The sequence below is a fragment of the Crinia signifera genome, chromosome 1 (assembly GCF_055691185.1).
Source record: "Crinia signifera chromosome 1, ASM5569118v1, whole genome shotgun sequence".
NCBI classification, from domain to species: Eukaryota; Metazoa; Chordata; class Amphibia; order Anura; family Myobatrachidae; genus Crinia; species Crinia signifera.
Window position 1 is genome coordinate 199,714,700 of NC_139217.1, and position 21,214 is coordinate 199,735,913.

Below are 21,214 nucleotides of genomic sequence, written 5' to 3' on the forward strand. Positions count from 1 at the left end.
AAACTATTAAAGGTTATATTTTATGAGTGTTTTTTCAGTGCGCTCCCCAGAAAGCAGTCCCTTTCTTTCTCGTGTCCTATTAAAACTGTTTGAGACAGATTAATTTACCTATGGCACTTACCCCAGTCTTGTAGTTTACCTTAACATGGATTTTTGTTCAGCCTCCTGAGGGGAGCTAGCAGTTAAGCCAAAGCTAGGTCTCTGTGGTGTAGATGTATGAAGCAGTGATAAGGGAGAAGTAATAATGTACCTGGTACTTCATACATCTACCCCTGAGTATGAAAACAAGGTGCTAACTGAATAGCTCCAGGTGTTAAAACCTGGTGCTGCAGCAGGTGTGGCTTATTGGATAGACCTAATCTGGATAGACAGTCAATAGTTTCGACAACAAAAGGTGGACACATGCAAATGTCGACATGAGTTTTTTTTCCCCTTTTTTTTTTGTCTATGTTTTGACATGGACCCCTAATTTGTGTAACTCGTACCATTGCATGTCTTTCTTAGTTAGCCATGCTTTGGGCAAGGTGCCTCGCTTTGCTTGGCACCTTTTGCCATCCACGTGGATTGCTATTTCAGAATGGTAAAGTATGAAAGTCCAAAAACCGTTTACCTTTTGACCCTTATCCAGACACTGTAGATCTATCAACCAGAACCACCTGCAACCATGAAGTCTTGGGTCTAATTGAATTCCTCCAAATACGTATAAAAACTATTAGACACTTTAAATTGATAAAATTGATGGTTTCCCTTTATTTACCAATGACTTACAGTAGTTACCTTTTTTTATTACTTGTAGGGATCTGTTCCAAATAAATTCTATGTTCACAATGACATATTTCGCTATGAGGATGAAGTCTTTGGTGATTCAGAAGCCGAAATGGATGAAGGTAAGTGTTTGAGCCAGCAAATAATATTGTCTATATAAATTTTCTACGTATTGCATTCATACTGTGAAATGCACTACCCCAAATACTTCAGTTTATTTATGAATATCCCAAATCGCAGAATCTGAGGAAGAAGTGGAAGAGGAGCAAGAGGAGAGGCAACCATCTCCTGAACCCGTGCAAGAGAACTCAAGCAATGCTTATTATGATTCCCATCCAGTGTCGTAAGTGCAGATCTGTTGCTTTTCTCACTTTATTTGCAACTTTTTTTTTTTTTTTTTTTTTTTATAATTCAGCATTTGACACCACTACAGTCTTTCCTTTCCAGTAACATGTATGGGCTTTTTGTGTTATAGGATTTTGTGGTTTATTATTGTGGTGTTAATGTAGCTACTGTAAATGCAGCTTTTAATACACCGTACCAATTTAAGTTACTGTAAAGAATATTGTTGGTGGTTTCTGACTTTAATAAAAGTACTTTCAGGTCTTCACAATTTTGGGGTAGATGTACTACAGCGCCACATTTCCTGCTTTCCCTCTTTACTGAGGTGAAGCAGAAAGCCATGCTGACAAGCTGTAGGAACATCTTGGCTCCCTAAGAAGTGGACAGGGGAGGTAAGCTGGGGAATTAAGGGGCTTTTAAAAACTGCCAGAGGGATGTCGAGTACAGGAGGCTGCAAAATTTTCTGAACTGGGTTGCATCTGGCCAATTGTGCAATCACCTTGGCTTCATTTGTGCACACAACTGTCATATCTTAGAGGTTGTTAATTAGCATAGCTCCTATATACATTTATTTTCAATAGTGGTTTAAAAAAAGTTATCAGGTTAAATCCAAGTCCTAAAAGGATTTGAAGGCTACTTGATGACCTGCGGACATCACTTTTGGACCACGGGTCCCTGTGCATAAATATCATTCAGGAATGGTAGCCAATGATGATCTAATGCATAGATTTTCTTTAATTTTTTGTGAAGCTCTGGTCTTAGCAGGCATTTTAAGTAGTTTTCTTCTGTCATTTTGGGAAACCGTTTTCCCATGCTGCACGTTTTATAATGTGTTTTCGTTTTTCAGCTTTTGGCGGTACACTGTTGCCCAGTAGGCTGCATTGGCAAATAGAATCCCCCCCCCCCCCTCAGTTTTGCATTAATTCCTTTCTCTGAATCCATTGAGATAGTGGAACCTCAGAATTTATGCTGTACTTCTCACCTTCTTCACTGTAACTCCTTTTTCTGTGGTCTATGGGGCAGTAAGATGGGATAATTGTGATTTCAGGGCAGTGCCGTGTACACCGCTATGGACCTTTTTTGATCCCCTTGTCTTTGGTTGGCAACAGAGTTATGTTCAGTTAAGAGCAGGCTTTTGTCTCTTCAGTGACTGTATTCTTTTTTTTTTTTTTTTTTTTTATTAAAGATTTTTTTTTTTTTTTTTTTATTAAAGATATTTTAATTTATGTTGTATTCTCCCCCCCCCCATCACAGTAATGGTGTAGAGGAGTCTTTGGAGGAGCCCATTAATGAACCTGAGCCAGAGCCAGAACAAGAAGTAAAGAGTGATGAAATGAAACCTGAGTCAGAAGAAAAGAACATTGAAGAAATTGAGGAAAAGTCACCCACACCACCTCCTGTTGAGCCTATTGTTCTCCCACAAGAACCACCTAAGGTTGAATATTTGACATTTATCTATGTAATTCATCTGCTCATGCAGTGTAGTCATGTTGGTAACTTTTGTTAATTCTTCCTTTATGTGGGAGGAGGAAACTGCTAAATGTTTTCCATGTAAAGATGTGTGACTGCAATCATAGTATTGTTACCGGTGTTAAGTCTATTTGGAAGACGGAAAAGCGGTCTTTAGTTTACTCAGTTAAGGCCCATACACACTGGGCAATTATTGAGCTGAAAGCGGCTCACTTGCCCTTTTGAGCTGCTTTCAGCTCCAAACCACCCAGTGTGCATGAGCATGACTCGGCGGGTGTGGTATAGCTCCCTGACAGTCGGGATTCTGACAGCCGGTACTCCCAGCAGCCCCTTGTAGGTTTACCACGCTGCAGACTTGTTGGCTTGCTGCACTGGTCACAGGTTTTCTCCCCCTCGGGGTAGTCGTGGAACCCCCATGTGGGAGTATAGCCCCTGTAAGTCAGGATCCTGACTGTCAGGCATTTTTACAGTCAGGATTTCGATGTCTTTATACTGACCATCAGAATCCCGACTGTCCTGAGGTCATCCAACTCTGGCCCCGGCAGTGAGAGTTGATGTGCACTCTCTAATTGCCAGACGCTGCTGTCCATCAGGATTTTCTACCAGCCAAGTGGACGGCTTCCCATAGCGTCCTGCTATGGAAATCCGTCCACCCCCATCAAAATCATTGGTCTGGGTGAAAAACGCTCAGTATTTATACACTGAGAATTTTTATTTTTTTAACTACATCGCTTGCCAGACACTCTGGGTGAAAATGTTCCGTTCTGTTTTGGGGAACAGTCGGAAGATGTTTCCTTAAGAATAAGGCTTAATATCCTGTTTCTGCCACCGTTCTTTTTATGTGGACTTGGTTGCCCAAAATCAGCAAAGAACCATTATTCACCTGTGATCATGGATAGCCAAAAAAATAGTGGGTCCCTGGGACACTTCACTTAGTAAGTTTTATTTATATAGCGCACTTTCTCCAACAGGACTCAAGGCGCTTTACAGACATTAAAAATAACTTGACCTGACCATTTCTGGGTCCCAACAGAATGAAGGTTCTTATTAATCTAATAATTTAAATAGAAATAAGGAAAGAAAGGTAAACCGTTATACTGTAATTATGAGGTGCAGGCAATGGTTGTACGGTCTACAGTAGCATGCATTTTAATGTGCCCATACACTAAAGGCTCCCATACACAATGCGATTTAGGCCCGATTCCGATGGAATGTGCAGGTCGGACGGGCTGCACATAATCTTATGTGCAAATAATCTTATTTGTAGCCTGGAGGTGGGCATTGGGCGGTGAACGCGGCCCCTCCCCGGCTCTCCGTGAGCAGCCTCACGGCTCTGCCCGCCTGTAGCTCCCCGAGAACTGCCCAGGAGCTATCAGAATGATTAGGTCCGACTTTTCCTTCGGACATAATCATATATACACTGTCAGATCATGCCCAAAGCGGATGTGTTTGACACCCCCTCCGTCCCAATGCGCGGCCCCGTGCATATCGTGTCAGACCCTACAGATTGAACCTGCTGCAGGTTTTGGGCAGCAAGGTCCCCGTAGCTGATATGGGACGGTGCGGGGCGGCAGGGCACGAAGCAGCTGCTAAACTTAAAAACAATATTTTCGAAAGCCGCTGTTTGGCTGAGTGAATTCTCGGCCGGCTAGTCTTTTGGCACTTGCCGCTACCAGGTGCCTGGACCCCTGCTGTGACATTTTGATTTGAATTGTTTAGGATTAATCAAACCAAAATTAATGTCAGTCTTTACTATATTCTACCACCTCAAAACCCCATAAGCCTTTCTGTAAAGGGAATACTATGTTCCTCTAGGATCGGGGCAGGGCAAAGGGATATGGGGGCAGCAATAGATAACTGTGCGCATAACATCTAGTCACGTGATGGACCAGCACATTGTTTTAGCAGGGTGATGCCGGGCAGTACGGATGGTGTAATGGTTAGCGTTACTGCCTCACAGCGCTGAGGTCATGGGTTCGATTCCCACCATGGCCCTAACTGTGGAGTTTGTATATTCTCCCCGTACTTGCGTGGGTTTGCCACGGGTACTCTAGTTTCCTCCCACAATCCAAAAAATATGCTGGTAGGTTATTTAGCTCCTAACAAAATTAACCCTAGAATGAATGTGTGTGTGTGTGTGTGTGTGTGTACATGTGGTAGGGAATATAGATTGTAAGCATCACTGGGGCAGGGACTGATGTGTATGTTCAAATATTCTCTGTAAAGTGCTGCATAATATGTGTGCGCTATATAAGAAACTGTAAATAATAAAATAAAGGGGCAGGGAAAAAAAAAAAACTTGAATTCTATAGCATATGCTAGAATATAATCTTGCACCCTATTATTGTAAGAGTGTGGAGCCCACCTCTATAAACTTGCGTCTTTATAAATCTACTCTATTGCACTATAATGCTTGATGGCCTCAGAGTATGATCAGCTATTAAGTAATACAATATTGTCTGATGGTAGGGTGCAATAATACATGCTATATGATTGAAGTTATGTTTTATAGTTTGTATGTTAGTGGTTTGTGATAGAGCGTTAATGTGGTGTTTTCAATAACAGAAATTATTTGTTGTATACGTTCAGAACTTTGGCACTGTTAATTTCTGCTTTTTGGGTTGTGGTTGGCTACCTTATCATAGCTGCCTTGCTTGGATTTATATTGATTTGTACACTTCTTATCCAGCACCAAGCACTTTTAAATTAGTATTAGCATATTAGAGGTAACTCGGTGTAAAGCTTGTTAAGTCTCGGCATTTATTTTCTGTAGGCTTTCTCGTGGGCATCAGTGACCAGTAAAAACCTGCCTCCCAGTGGTACTGTCCCATCATCAGGAATTCCACCCCATGTAATAAAAGCTTCTGTCTCACAGGTAATTTATCTGTGACTTCTCCCCAAAGTGCACATTTTATTCATTAGGCCTTTTTGTCTGTCTTGTGTACTATTCTGTAATTGTATTAGTTTTATGTCTTATTGTAAATGAGTCTTGCTCTTTGTATTTTATTTTTTCAATATAAATGCTTTTAAAATCTTATTTTGAATTTACAAACTGGTCCTTTCAGGACTAGTTTTTAAAGAGTAGTGTTTCATAGGTTCATTGGATAAATTTAGTAAACATTTTAACCTTATTTAACTTACAGCTTTTATTTTTTACAGACAAGAGCTGAAAATAAGCAAGAAACTCAAATTCCACCGCCGCGTACACGGGAACAGCGCCCACGGGAGCGTCCATCTTTTCAACCAAGGGGACCCAGATCAGGTAAACATGCAGAACAGTATGTACACTATACAATTGAAGGTTCTCTAGGGCAGGGGTGGGCAGACTTTTTTTTTTTTTTATTTTATTTTCCTATTTTGTGCAAAAAAAAAAAAAAAAAATCGTCTGCGTCTGACATGTTTTTCCCTGAAATTGCCAGTGTGGAATGCTTACACCACCTAGTCTCAAGATGTTGATGGGTACTGGACACAAAGGTGGCCATGAACGTACACCATAGGAAACTCCATAGCCCCTTGGTGTCTCTTTTTTGGGACTCAGTCTAAATAAGTAATTGCTGCTTCTGTACATCCACCATGATTTACTGGTCGACTGTCCACAGTCGATTACAATAAATGCTTTCGCCACCTATGCTCTGGGAGCGTACACTCATTGTTGTTTTAAGATATTTTGTAATTGATCATGGATGCAATAAGAGGCATATATAGATATACACATGTTTTGTGTGATTTTATAGGTTAATACAGCAAATTGATACTAAAACATATTTTCTTTTGCTAACGTAACTTATGCTTTAAAACTGTTTGGCCTCAGCATTGAAACAGAAGGGAAAGACATAAAGCAAGAAAATAGTGGAAGGAGAAGGTAGTAGTTTGTCATATTGGCATTAGGATGTCTAAGTAGACAACTGTATCATATAGGTTTTGTAGTGGGGGGATTCTTTGAAGGTGTGCCATGTAGCCCAGGTGGTGGTAAACCTAGAGCACGGTGTCTGCGAGGTAGAAGTGAAGTGTTCCTTAGTTATATAGAAACAAACTCTCTGTATCCAATTGGATGTAAGGGCCACAGTAGCAAATTTTTGTATTTGGAAAGTGGCATATCCATCAAGCTGAGGAGCCAAATTCAGGAGTCTCTGGAACTGGGTGTCCAGTGCTCTCACGTAAAACTTTGTGGACATGTTGCCAAAAACCAGTAAATTGCATTGCCACCAAATGTGGAGGGGAGTGCCCTGTGATTTGTTTACATAGCGCAGATACAGTTGGAAACATTCGGTACTTGCTCAGGGCAGCGTTACCATCTGGGAATTATTTTGTATTGGGTTTCCTGGATGGAGGGTGAACTGACAAATGTGTACTAAAATATTCAGGAGCACTGGACCTCTAATGCTGCTTTCACACCACAAAAACTGCTTAGACCAGGTATTTAAAACTTTTTTTTAAAACGGGTCAGAGCAAGTTTAAAGCTGCCCATACACGTTACAATTATTGTATATGTATAAATAGCTTATCTCATCCTGGTTTTGTGATGATCTAGTACAAAAAGTATGTGCTGCACTCGGTCCCCCTCACTAGTACATGGGCAGCACAATCCAAACCCTCTGCTCCCCCTGGACCAAGACAGCGGCGCCCCCCCATGCCTGGCAGGGTCCCTGCAGTGCTAGTTCCCATCCGCCACAGGGTCCCCGCCTCATTTCACATTCCCCGAAGGGATCCTGCGCTGTGTGGCACTGGAGAGACTGGAGGGAGGAGTGCCTGCCCCCTGCAGCCCGTATCAGCTCCCCTGTCCACAGCGAGGCATGGACACATGTTGCCTGGATTACCGGCTGGCTGTATGGGGGGGGGGGGGGGGGGGGGGGGGCTGTCCAGGTACTAGGGGAGGGGGAAAGAGTGTGGGGTCCTAAATACAGTTTCAGACCGCAAAAAAAAACAAAGGGTAGGACCCTGCTTTTTTTTACAGTTTCTAAAAAGTTTTTTGGGAAACTGTAAAATCACTCTGCACCTTTCAGACCGCACAGATTACAGTTTTAAAACAGTTAAAAAATCGGCAAAATACTTTTTTTTTTGTGCGGTCTGAAAGGGGCATATGAGTTCATACTGAAGGCCTCTATGCCAGTTTTAAATGTCAGTAGGAGCTGGGAGGGAAAGGCTGGCCAAACAAATCGGCTAAGCAGAATTTTTTTTCAAAGGTGGTGGGCTTCCGCTCTATACTACGCATTGATGAAGAGTTGTAGACCCCTCTCTTCACGCCTTCTGATTAAGATTCATTTAGCCAGCCTATGACCTGTCGTACCACAGACAAATTGACCCACCGTGGCTTGAAGCTCCCTGAAAAAGGCGTCTGGTATGGCAATGGGTAGTGCCTGAAGTAGTTACAGGACCTTCTTGAAAACATTCATTTTTACAGTTATCTCTACGCAACTAGGACAGTCCGAGAGCTCCGTCTTCAGTTTTTATGTAGTAAAGGAAGGCTAACTCTATAAAGGTCAGCAACATCGCGGGACATAAGAACCCCTTAATATTTGAAGTGTGTTGGGTGCCAGATATAAGAAAAGGATCCACGTATACCCCCTATCACATGTGGCGGGGTAGATGCATTTAATGCAATAGATTAGTGTAATTGATTTTGAAATTGGAAAGGGTGATAAAGTGCTGCGAGTGAGATGACAAGGTCTGAAATAATGGCCAGCAGATTGTCTGTATAAAATGCCAGTTTGTAGTCATGGGCGCCCAGGTTACCTCCCCTTTTTTTTCTTTTTTTTTTTTCTGCCAAAGAGATGTTGGACAGTGCTTTGAGGCTTTGGTTCTTAATTGTAAGTTTTAGCCCTATTGCTCATTTAAAAAAAAAAATCTCTTCGCTCTGGTTCCTGGGTTACAGCTTTTTTTTAGCAAGGCGTTTTGCAAGTCCAAACTCAAGACAACCATGGAATGAAAGCCATTCTGCATATGCACATAACTCCATTTCCTAGGCAGGACAGGCCAAGTAGCCACACAAGTTAAGTATTATAAGTGGCAGGTTAGCTAGATCAGATGACTAGTAGATGTGGGAGGGCAGGGTAAATATATTTAATACATATTATTTGTAATGTCTGTTATGCTTTGCTGTAAAAACAAATTCTTACCATTGCCTTTTTTCGGTGTTTTAATAGGAAGAGGTGAAACAGAACAGGGAGAATCTGACAATCGACGCATGTTCCGTTATCCTGACAGTCACCAGCTCTTTGTTGGAAACCTGCCGCATGATATTGATGAGAGTGAACTGAAAGAGTTTTTCATGAGTAAGTATAAGAAAGATAATTGAATAAAAGTAAGGTGTTTTTTATATGAATGCAAACTAGTGGGTATAGAAAACCACACAAATACTGAGCTGCAAGATCAACAAAGTACAATGCTAACTTCAATGTAATTGGTTAATGTTTTGGAGAGCGTAGTAATGCTTGAAGCTGGTTACATGCTTTGGGCTTTACTGACAGATTCAATGATTTGCAATCTGGTCATTGTGTGCAGTGTACAATTTGCTTATTGCTCCAGATGTAACATTACCTTCTTTCAACACAAATGTTTATATCTATAGTTATTCTTGATGAACACCATAGTTTGCTTTTTAAAATAATTAGTTAGAAATGTTTCTATTGTTTCAGGCTATGGCTATGTAATGTTTCTATTGTTGCAGGCTATGGAAATGTAATGGAACTCCGGATTAATACCAAAGGTGTTGGTGGGAAGCTTCCAAACTTCGGATTTGTTGTATTTGATGATTCCGAACCAGTTCAAAGGATTTTGTTAGCAAAAGTATGTATATCTTCTATAAAGCATTATTGCCAAAATGCTTTAAAATGCCTTATTGATTTCTTGCTCATTGGTTTTAATATGCATTATAACACAAGCAAGAATGGGGTGCCGGATGACCCTCCGACAGTGGGGATCACGACAGTCAGTATCCCGACTGCCGTTGCTCCGACGGGGGATCCTGACTAACGGGCTATTCTCCCTTGTGGCTGTCCACGACCCCCATAGAGGGAGAATAGAACCTGTGGCGAGCGTATCGAGCCACTGGGCCCGCAGCAAGCCCGCAAGGGGCTTCTTCACGCTCTCCCCCTGTCAGAGCACCGGCAGTTGGGATCCCGACGTCGGGATACTGACTGTCGGGATCCCCACTGTCTGAGCCCCATACCACACCCGCAAGACTGTCCAGTAATTCCAATTGGAGCTGCTTTATTAATGTTTCGTAAGTTGAAAAATGTACTGACTTAAAACTATGATGCAGTATATAATGCATCATCTTGACTATTACAAATAGTTCCTACCTTGGCAACTTTTGTCATTAAGAGCTCATTTTATTTTTATGCAGCCAATCATGTTCCGTGGGGAAGTACGTTTGAATGTTGAAGAAAAGAAAACCAGGGCTGCACGTGAAAGAGAAACTCGCGGTGGTGATGACCGAAGAGATATACGTCGCAATGACCGTGGAGGTGGGGGACCTCGTGGAATAATTGGTGGTGGTATGATGCGTGATAGGGATGGAAGAGGCCCTCCTCCGCGAGGTGGGATGGCACAAAAGCTTAGCACAGGAAGAGGAGCAGCATCCATGGAGGGCCGTTTCACTAGTCAACGTCGCTGAAAGTCAATAACAGTCAAACCTACAGTGGTACATTATTCGTCGTGTTTGCATTCTTGTTAATTTTTAGCTTTGGAATGTGACACAGCCTTTTTTTTTTTTCTTCCCCCATAATTTCTTTGATGTGAAAACATCTTTTTGTTTGCAGTTTCCAATTGAGGTGAACTTTTTGTTTTTTGCAGTTCTCAACAGGACTTAAAATGTTAATTTATACATCCCAATTTCTGAATATATAAGGACTGAGATGACCATTAGCACTGCAAGTAATTACAATGACTTTGGAGGCCCATGCCCTAGTAAAGTTCTCTGTTGCACCTTGCAAGTATTACGGTTTCTTCATTGGAAACAAAAGTAGTGCAATGCGTGCCTCCTAACCACTTAAACTTTTGATATGGAAGGAACTAATGGTTATGCACTCTTCAAAAGCACGAATGGTCTCCTTATTACGGTTGTAAGAACCCAGAATAAAAGCTTGTAAATTATGGCATCTGGTATGTTCTGCCATAAATCGCCTGGTGCAATTCATATCAAAAGTTAATTCTCTGGAATTTAATTATAATTCTGAACTTAATCTGATACTTCAAAAAGTATGAGCAGATGTAGTGAAATGTTTAATACATGAAGAATTTTTGCACTTGCCCATCTGAGATATTGAGATGGCGGGCTGCTCAGCTGACTCCACCCTGCCAAACTACCCCTTTTTCCAGCTTTGTACAGTGAAACAGAGTTACAAATTGTACTCAATTGTATTTAGTTCTCTGGTAATGTAATAAGCATGATGGTGCCTTCTATGAACACATCATTCCAGTCCTTGCTGGTGATTTTGTACAGTGAATGATTTACTGTGCTGCAAAGCCAAAACCGCTTCAGTACATTCAAGAATCATTGAAAAGCCTGCCTAACCAAACTGCAGTATCCGTACATCAGTAGATTTATAATTTTTTTTATTTTTTTGGATCTGTTTTGTTGTGGTCCACCATTACTGTGTTGGTAATTATGTACCAATAGTTGGGGGACTGAAGTACAGTATGTGGGAAAGACCAATTCTCCTGCCTCGGTTTGTAGCCCTTGCTGTATCTCCCTGAAGTGCATACAAAGTGGATTGTCTGTACATGGTGCCCTGCAAATGTCTTGTTGAACATTTCCATTAACCTTTTCACATCCTGTTGAACCTGGAATCAGAGGATGTACCAATGCTTCTAGCAGTGAACAGCAGCTCTAAATGTATGCACTTTACAATGTCATACAGGGTCATTTTATTAGCTTGTGTTTTTTTTTTTTTGTGTTTGTTTTGGGAATCTTTTCCTCTTTATTTTATTGCCAACCCTCCTTGCTTTATTTCATACAGACCTCCTCAAGTGAAATCTCCTTGGAATGCACCATTTTGGGACAGCCACCTGCCTATAACCATACATTCCAGTAAACTACAAATGTAGCGGAAGATACTGACCTGCCTGGTGTAGTTATTTTGAGTAGTGCTCTGAAGGAGAAAGTGTGAACACTTTAAAGCTGCCTCTGGAAGTGCAGGAAACCTTAAAATCCATACTAGCAAAAAATGCACATGGAGCAACATGCTGCTTTTGACTTATGCAACTGTTTGCTGAGCCTCTTCCGAAAACTAATGATTGTGCACAAATGTGTTTTCTCCAGTTCCCTAGGCAAAATCAGCCTCTTGCATATGGCAGATTTTTTTTTTTTTTTTGGTTTGGATGTTACTTTATTACATTTACACTTGAGGTCTTCTGTTTTTGATATCAAGTCTTGCACTATTTCATACATTTCTGGGAGACAGATCTCTTGTAGGATATATATATATATATATATATATATATATATATATATATATATATATATATATATATATATATATATATATATATATATATATTTTGGTAGAAGTATTACATCTGTTACCTGGAGGTATCGTACTTGAATTCCTTCGCACACAGTGAAATGTGGACTGGCTTTTAGCATCATTCCAATCTTTCATTGGTAAAGTTTGCAAATAGTTGTGTTTTTTTTCTTTTTTTACATTTGTTGTTTTTTTATATTTTTCTTTTATATTTTTATGATGGTAAACCCCATAATCTGAACTGTGTAACAGCAAATGGAGGACTTGTGTATAAGTGTAACATACCATGCTAGAGAAGTGTTGGAGCCATTAAACTTTCATGTCTGACTTATGTTGGTATACCTTGAATAAACCTTTATTCATCTGAGACGTTTACCTGGTGATTGTTCACCTACTTTACTATGTACATTTAAGTGTTGTCTTAATCTTTCAGTAAATGTACCTCATCCAACATGGTTACAGTTTCCACTTTCATTATTGTGTGGGGCAGTTAATTTGTTTGTTGTAATAACCAATCATTGCACTTCTGTTTCAGCACAATTGGCGTACTATAATTACCTAGCTGTAGAAGACAGTTGTGAATGATTTACCATCTTTATTGCTGTAATGTGTTAACATGTCAGTAGATTTTAGTCTTCTGGAGTTTTTTTTTTTTGTTTGTTTTTTTTACTTCAGTTTCCATATTCTGAATGTGTTTGAAAACAACAGTCGACAATAAACTACTGATGTCTACAGCATGGCTGATCTCAATAATTCAATTTCTAAGCCGTTACGTAAATTATATAATATGCCTCAATGTTTCTGTTATGAATAAACAATGTATATATTTATTTTAAAGTTCCCCTAAAAATAACACCATTTTATATAAAGAAAGAAAAAGCACAAAAACTGGATTTATCCACTTTTTCAGTATGCAGTCACTTTCCAGCGCCATCTCCCCTTGCACGCCCTTCCAGATTACTGTATTGTGACCATTTCTTTTTTTCTTCCTGACCGCAGTCTACACCGTGACCATTTCAGGCCTGGAGAAACGTCAAACATTTTTACCCTAACCAAGCTGCTCTAGTCATTTCCTAGCCATGGGTAGATTATTGCTGCAGTATGCTTTCTAAATCCCACTGGACAGAACCCCTTTTTCTGGCAGTCATCCATGGAGATCAGAGTACTTGTGCCATCTTGACACTATTTTGTGTGAATAAGAACCTGTGAATGTCTACATGACCTTTTTAATAAATTTTAAATGTGTAGACTTTAGTCTCTTATTATCATTGGTAAATAGTTTCCCCCCTTTCATTTCCATTTCAAATCACGCGATTAAAATGAAAACCGTTTGACTTACATCATTGCTATATATTATGGTATAAGGGGCATACACATGGGGTGATTAAGGCCCTATTTCTAAGCAAGTTGACTAGACCTCTTAGAAATAAAGCATGGTACGCTCTGTGTGTACACCCTATGGCAATGGTTGGCATACACGGTCTATCCTGCTTAAGGCCCATACACACTAGACTATTTTCAGGTGAAAATCGCTCCAAACAGCCGTTTTGAGCGATTTTCACCTGAAAGTCGCCATGTGTGTATGCCCCCTGGCGATGATGCGTCCTCCCGCATCATCGCCAGCAAGTTGGGCAGTCTGCTGGTTTTACCAGCACATCTAGCGATGATGGCTGGTTTTTCAGCCATCATCGCCAGGTGTATACGCAGCCTGGGCTGAAAGATGATACACTTTCAGCCAGGCTGACCGCCCTGCAGATCATACTCACCACCGCTGAAGGACCGCCCGCTTGTCTGCCCTGCTCTGCCCGGCTCCATAGTTCTCCAGGCTGCAGCTGCTCCCGCCCGGCCACAGACTGAGTCAGCTGATGCCCTGCCTCTCCCAGCTTCTATCCGCCCTGCTCCCTCCGACTTGCTCCACACGGAGCATACTGTACACTGGCCACCAATGTTATTAGCCAGTAATATATACATTGCTGGCAGAGGCCAGCAATGTATATATTACTGGCACCACTACCCACAATAAAGTACTTTTACTGCGCTGCCTTCAGTCCTGAAGATGCGCAGGGTGGATTTTACCTGATCGCTTGGCTCCGAAAATACACAGCCCAGCAATCAGTTCTGAATCGGGCCCCAAGAACAGAAATGCACTGAATAAAATGGCTGCTGCTCCCACCCTTGGAATACAAACCCAGGCCATTATGTAAATATCCTTTTATATGAAAGATTTTCAGCAAAGTCTTTTGCCTCCTGAAAATCTCTCGCTCTTTGGGAAAATAGCTCAGTGTGTATGCACTATTTTGGTGACAGATATATCTTTCAAAGATTTTGGCAAAGTCTTTTGAAATGAAAAACTTTGAGTGTGTATGGGCCCTTTAGATCGATGTGTTTTGCCTATTCGCATAGGCAAAACAATGGTCAGTACACATTGCAGGTGCATCGCGTGTGCGCTGAGGGTTCTGTACTTAGACAGCTCGCTCAGCATGGGGCACCAGTCACCCCTTGTGTACGGGGCTTTAGAAAACAAATTTGGTCTTGGCTTTAATCTTTTATTTGACAAATCTTGTTTTGCAAACTTTCCCAATATTTTTATTTTTATATTGGGTAGCCTGGTTGTTAATCTAGTAGGACTTCACCATATTCTAGATGACCAATGCACAACTGTAGAAGTACAGTCAGTTCATTCGTTTTCACAATTCCTTCCTTTTATATTATGTTCTTCAGATTAAGGTTTTGACAATGAAGTACTTTTGATGAGAAGTAAAGCTGCTCTAATGTTAATGTGCTGTAAATCTATATGCATAGGCCCAGAAAGGTTACCATCTACATTATAGATCATAATTTGAAAGGCCAGGCCCTTCAGTTTGACCATGTTGATGTATAACTAGTTTTACAATGTATCTACCATTTAGCTACTTCTGTTTACAAAGTTGTTTTGTCCCTTAAGCTGAATTGTGTAGCATTTATGGCACATGTTTGCCCTCCAGGTAGCCTCCATGTGTATTATAGATAAAGAAGATTAGTGTTCAGAGCATAACTACTGATGTTCTATTGCATGACTTTGATTCAGTCAGACTTTCATTATAACATATGTAAATACTATTCTCCTACCTGGGGGACACTGCAAACTGTCGGTCTATAGCGGAGTTTAGGGCATTAAATAGTTATTATATTGTAGTTAAAGCTAGGTATTCTACTTTCATCTAGTCGGGAATGACCTACAATACAGGCTTTTGTATGTTCAGGACTGACTTGATTTCTTTTTTTCTATATTGATGTGAATGTGCACAATGGTTCAAGCACATTGATGGGTAGGGGCATAAGTGTTTTTACCTTTATTTTAGCTGGTTAGTGATCCTCCTTAGTGTGCCTGCAGCCTCTGCACCAAAGAGAAGTACCGCACCTTTCTCTGATTTGTGTAGCTTATGCACAAGTATTTATGTACCAGGATAAGAATTTCTGTGAAGAACAACCTGCAGCTGTGTTTAGTCAACCTAATCTATTGCATTTGGAGCCACGGGGTTTTAATTGGTTAAGATCTCATGCTGGGTTTAACTCATACCCCTTTCACATTACAGCTAAAAACCGGTGTATTTATTTTTTAAAGGGCTTTAAAACCGTTCTAGCTGTAATGTGAAAGGTCCGTTCTGAATTTACCGGTTTAAGAAAACCGGTAATTCAAACTGGGTTAAAAGCAGTGTCCTACCTGTTTCAGAACCGATCCAGTGTGTAGTGTGAATGACTCTGAAACAGTATTCTGGCCACATGACTGTAATCTCCCTTCCTGATTACACTCTACAGTCCATGCAGAGTATGGGAACCAGGGGGTCCCTGTGGAGGATGGGAACTAGGAACCAGTTCCCATCCTCCACAGGGACCACGCTGCTGTGTGGCACTGGGGCTTCAGATGGGATAAGGGACGGACACAGGGGGGACCGTCCCTCCCCCAGGGACCCGTGGTCTTCCCCACATGTCTGGGATCAGTCGGCTCATAACCCTGTGGATGCATCTCCTGGGTTCATGGAGCACAGGGGCTGCTGTCGGCTACATCCAGCCGGAGAACTCCGGAGCCTGAGGGATGCTGTGAGAGGACAGGAGCGGGGTGCTGATCGCTGCGCCGTGAAGGTGCCTGCCCTGCCGGAGCTGTCACTCTGAGCAGCAGTGTGGCTGTCTGTTAAGTGGCTGCCCCAGTGCAGGGACCGGGCAGACAGTAGGAAGCCCTGGGGGGGGGGATCGGGTGCTGCTTGTCTAGGCGTTGAATCCTGGATGACCCTGAGTAAGAGCTGGGGAAGCGCACAGGAGGGGGTGCTGGTGCCTGCCGGAGCTGTCAATTTTACCCCATGGTTGTAGCCAGCCTCAGCTGTCAGCCTCGTTCCTCCCTGTTCCTGGGGACCGTCCAAGCTGTCTCCTCCAGGAGCCCAGCAACTTTCTGTGAGGCCCGTGCTGGGGGTCTGACAGGGGCTGCTGCTACATGCAGCCGGGTGGCACCTGGGGCACAGGAGCTAGCACTGCACACACTGTATGGCCGCTGCCTGTCTGTCGGTGGCTGAGCACTGAACACGGTGCAGGGACAGTGGTATAGCTGACATCCACTGTCTTCTATGGGCGAAACGGGTTCGTATGTGTAAGGTACAAAAACGTTGTTGAAACGGTAATTTACCGTTTAGAAGAGGCAATGTGAAAGGGGTTTAATTGGCTTTAGACCCATTTTTTTAAAATGTTTAAAAAAACTGCCTGAAAGCAGGTTTGCAATGTGAAAGCAGAATCAGGTGCGATTTTTTTTTTTTTTTTTTTTTATTATTTTTTTTATTTTTTTTTTATAAATGTTTTATTTTTATTTTTTTTATAAATGTTTTATTTTTTTTCTGGCACATAGTAATTTCCCGTTATGGATCTGGAGAGATAGATACCAGAACTTTTAATAATATCATGGTAGAAAGTATGTTGAAAATATTTGTAAAACCATAATTTATAAACCTATGATGGATCTGTCCAAAAGTAAGACCATTTTATTTGAACATGGATTCTAAGAAGGTATAGGCTTTCCTATTCATTAAGTGATGAATAAGTTCATCTCCATGGAATGGCAGAACTTGTTGGATAAAAAGCAAGGAAAATTATCCAGGGTAGAACACGTGTATCCTATTAGTGTTGAACAAATCCTGAACTGGTGTGTATTATACCTAAAGTAGATGCTGCTGAATTCTCATCAGGAACTACTATACCTTTTAGAGGATGGTGTGTTCTTTTAAGGACGCTATGATTAAAAAAATGGAGACTTCCCTTTTAGAAATTGCATGTTCCTTCTACAGTACCCATTTTCTTTTTGAGTGCGAACATCTCTGAGAGATGTGCAAAATATCTGCTAAAAAACCCAGCATCACTCACATTTGTTATAAAATCTCCTGTATCTATCAAACAAGATATGTCATGATGAATAAAAATGTTTGTTCAGCAAATTTTCACCTATGTCAATAAATTCAGTTGGCAATCAGAGTTAAAATTGGGTGTATCTATTTTGAGCGTCTAGGGTGCTCAGAGTTTGGAGTTCTAATATGTATACTGATTTAGATGATCAGATTTAAAAATATATATGTATATTGAAACCCAAATTCAACCGTGCTCTGCATAGCTGCTTCGGATATGATCTTGTTCTCAGTTAAGTCCATGGCTACTTTACCCTTGGAAGGTTATCTGCTACTTGGCTGGATGCTGTGATTCTTAGGCTTACGTAAGGAAAGTCTGTCATGCTATCCCAGATAGACAACTAGATTTCCTCTACCTACATCGTCCAGACAACCGTTTAAGGGTGTCAAGAGCCATAGACCAGGCCAACAAAATAGCAGAAGAGGGTCAGCAAAATCACAACATTGCTTTCGGCAGTCATTTAGGAAAAATCCAGATAATTGCAATGGCAGCTCTCTTCTAGTAGGAGCCTGGCTACTGATATTTTGTAGAAGAGTTGAAGAATGATATTCATGACAAATGGGTCATTGGTGTAATTCAACAAGACTACAACATAGAATTTCTGCAGTACCCAAAGGGAAACCATTTTTTTGAGTCCAGACTGCCAGGAAGAGAATATGAAGGTGACAGAACGAATACCAGAGAAGAAAGACCTTTATTTCCTCTACCTCCCCATGGCAGCCAACTCATGGTGTTAAGTCCCGAAGGGTAGTACTCTGGAAGGAAACAAAAAAGGAACACTGGCCCCTATATAAGCAGCTCCTCCTTAGGCCTCAGTGTCTTTTTTTTTTCCCAGGGTAGTGGAAGGGCTTACCCTGAGCTGCGGCCCTCTCCGCTGCCTAGAGCAGTTGGGGTTGAGGCAATGGAATTGCAAATACAGGTCCCCGCTGTCGAGAGCAATAAGGGGCACCTGGGTCTGCTGGAGTGGTGTTCCGGAGGGTTCCCATCTTGTAACATGGCTGGATGCAGGGCTCACTTCGGGCACTGTATTGAGGATCAGGCGGCCGGCATCTGACGGGCGCCGCAAAGAGACGCGGCGTGAACACAGCGGGCGTAAGTTGGAGGTGGCCGGCGTCTGACGTTACAAAGGTGCCGCACAAAGACTCGAGGAGAACAGGATGCTAGGCGCCCTTCGGGTGTGAGGCCGGGTGAATATGTGCGGCGGGCGTCTGACGTCATGGGGGCGCCGCGCTGACAGGGTGTGAAAGGCGTTTGTATGCTGAATTGGACGCTCGCAGGCTACAGAGATTGCAGTATAACCCAGCAGACCGGGTAAGACTCCATTGACGGCTTTTTGCTGGAGGGGTTAAATCATCCTTACTGTGTATATTATTGCTTCCTAGCTTAAAGCAGTTAAGCTGTTCAGTATGGATGAGGAGAAAAAGCAGCAAAGAAAGTCAGGCTAAGCCTGAAGTTATTTTAAGAGGATTGGATAATATGAAGATGCTGATATATATGTGTATGTTTGTAGATCGGATACAAGCAAAGGGAAGGCTGAAGCAAAAGCTAATCACAAGAGACATCACCCTGCAAAGTGCAGCTTGTGTGATAAAGCCCTACCTGAGAAGTGCATAGGCTCCACGTGTAGTGCCTGTAAAGTAACTCAGCAAATGGGAATGCCCCAGATGACCGAGCTAGTTACCATGCTGAAAACAGCACTCGCAGACACACTTATGACTAAAGAAGATGTGGAAAAAATGCAGGCAAAGAGGAGCAGCACAGAGTTCTCAGGGGGATCTCAAGACTCTGGTGAAGGTCCAGCGTTTAGAGAGGAGGAAGTTGAAGAAGGGGAAATTACACAGGATAAAGCGGAGGCTGACTTTAACCCCGTATTGTTAGAAAATTTGTTGGCTCTTATTAATAAGTCTCTTAAAAAAGTGGTGGTGCCATTCAGGGTATCTAAGATGTATCCGTTCGAGAGCGAGCAAGTGAAGCATTGGGATGAAGCCCCAAGGGTTGATGCCGCCATTGCGAGGATTTCTAAAAAAAAACACTCTGCCATTGGAGGATGCGAACATCTTTAAGGACGCAATGGAGAGGAAGATTGAGGTCAGCCTGAGAAAACAACATGTTACCTCTGGGGCAGCAATCAAAGCGTCCTCGGCAATGGCAGTAACAGTCGGCTACATTGGATGGCATTCAGAGAACAGACCTGATAAAAACCATACAGAACATTCAGATTGCAGTGGAGTTTGTGCGATGCTTCTGTGGACGCAGTGAAGCTTGCGGCAAGATCAAGCGCAACTACGGCGGTGGCCAGGAGAGCACTCTGGATTAAACAGTGGGCAGCAGATACACAGTCAAAGCAGAAGCTGCTGTCATTACCGTTCCAGGGGCAGTTTTTATTCGGCTCCAAACTTGATGATATCACGAAAATTTCCGGTGGAAAATTGGTCTGGCTGCCGCAGGATAAAGGGATAAAGCCATTTTTCAACAGATCACTTAAATACCAGTCGTCGGATTTTAAAGAAGCAAAGACCTACAGGCCAGGGAGAAGCTTCAGAAAATCCTGGGCAGCAAACTGGAGCTTTTTTCGTGGCCAGAGAGGCAGAGACGGGAGATATTCCGCAAGACAACTCAACCAATGACGCCAAAAGGACAGTTGGGGGCAGACTGCAGTTCAAGCAGATCTGGTCCCAATCTGTCGAGGACAAGTGGGTGTTGGAGATAATAGAATCCGGATACAAGATAGAGTTTGCAAAGTTTCCAGGTTATTGGAAAACAGAATCTCCAATTCCTCTAGATCCCCTAGAGAAATCGGCATTAATCGACAGTTTAGAAAAAATTATCAGTCAAAAGGTGGTAGTGAGAGTACCAAAAGAACAAGAATGGAGAGGTTGCCAATCAAGATTTTTTTATAGTCAGAAAGCCTTCAGGCGGCTTCAGGACGATTCTGGATTTAAGAAGAGTGAACGCTTACATTATAGTGAAAAAATTCAGGATGGAGTCACTGAGGTCAATTCTTCCAGACATCGAGGACGGGTCGTTTCTGACTACAATAGATCTTCGAGATGCATACAGTAGGAGCAAGTTTCATCTTTGCTCCTTTGGCCATGGCTGGCCATGGCTATTCTATTGTTCATAGCTGCAATACGTATTGTATTGCAGCTGAGAACAATAGAATAGCCATGGCTAGCCATGACCAAAGGAGCAAAGATGAAACTTGCTCCTACTGTATCTGCACGTGCCAATATATGCGGGGCATCACAGGTATTTAAGTTTCTGTTTAGGGGAGGCAACTTATCAGTTGGTCGCCCTGCCATTCAGCCTGGCTACATCTCCAAGAACATTCACGAAGGTGCTGGTGGTGCTTGTCGCCAACCTAAGACAGCAGGGTATTTCCGTGTGGCCGTACCTGGACGATCTACTGATCATGGCAAAGACAAGAAAGGAGGCAGAAAAGAGCACTTTTCAAGTAAAACGGTACCTAGAGCAACACGGGTGGTAAAATATTTAGGAGTCTGGATAGACACCAATCACATGACGATAAAACTGACAGAGGACAGAAGGGAGAAATTAATGAGATAAATATTTTTTCTTCAAAGCAGGAAAATTGTCTTTTCAGGAGACTGTATGAAAGTGCTCGGCCTGATTTCAGCAGCCTTAGATACCGTTCAGTGGGATTGGTTCCACATGAGGGCATTCCAAAGTTGTTTTCTCATGCAGTGGAACGGCGATGGGAAAAACAAAAATCAGAAGATTTTCCTGTC

General features: G+C 42.1%; 1 protein-coding gene across 3 annotated transcripts in view; it reads left to right on the forward strand.

Annotated features, from left to right (window-relative positions):
• The window catches only part of G3BP2 (G3BP stress granule assembly factor 2), a 52,991-nt gene extending 40,216 nt beyond the window's left edge, over nt 1-12,775 (forward strand). For 2 of the 3 annotated variants that reach the window (XM_083179150.1, XM_083179151.1), the window contains 8 exons: nt 797-887; nt 1,006-1,108; nt 2,362-2,542; nt 5,351-5,452; nt 5,737-5,839; nt 8,721-8,849; nt 9,245-9,363; nt 9,923-12,775. In XM_083179150.1, coding sequence (XP_083035276.1) covers nt 797-887; nt 1,006-1,108; nt 2,362-2,542; nt 5,351-5,452; nt 5,737-5,839; nt 8,721-8,849; nt 9,245-9,363; nt 9,923-10,192 — 1,098 coding nt within the window. In that variant the 3' untranslated portion in view covers nt 10,193-12,775. The remainder of the gene's footprint in view (nt 1-796; nt 888-1,005; nt 1,109-2,361; nt 2,543-5,350; nt 5,453-5,736; nt 5,840-8,720; nt 8,850-9,244; nt 9,364-9,922) is intronic. The other variant, XM_083179152.1, reaches the window with a different exon arrangement.
• The last annotated feature ends 8,439 nt before the right edge of the window (nt 12,776-21,214 follow it).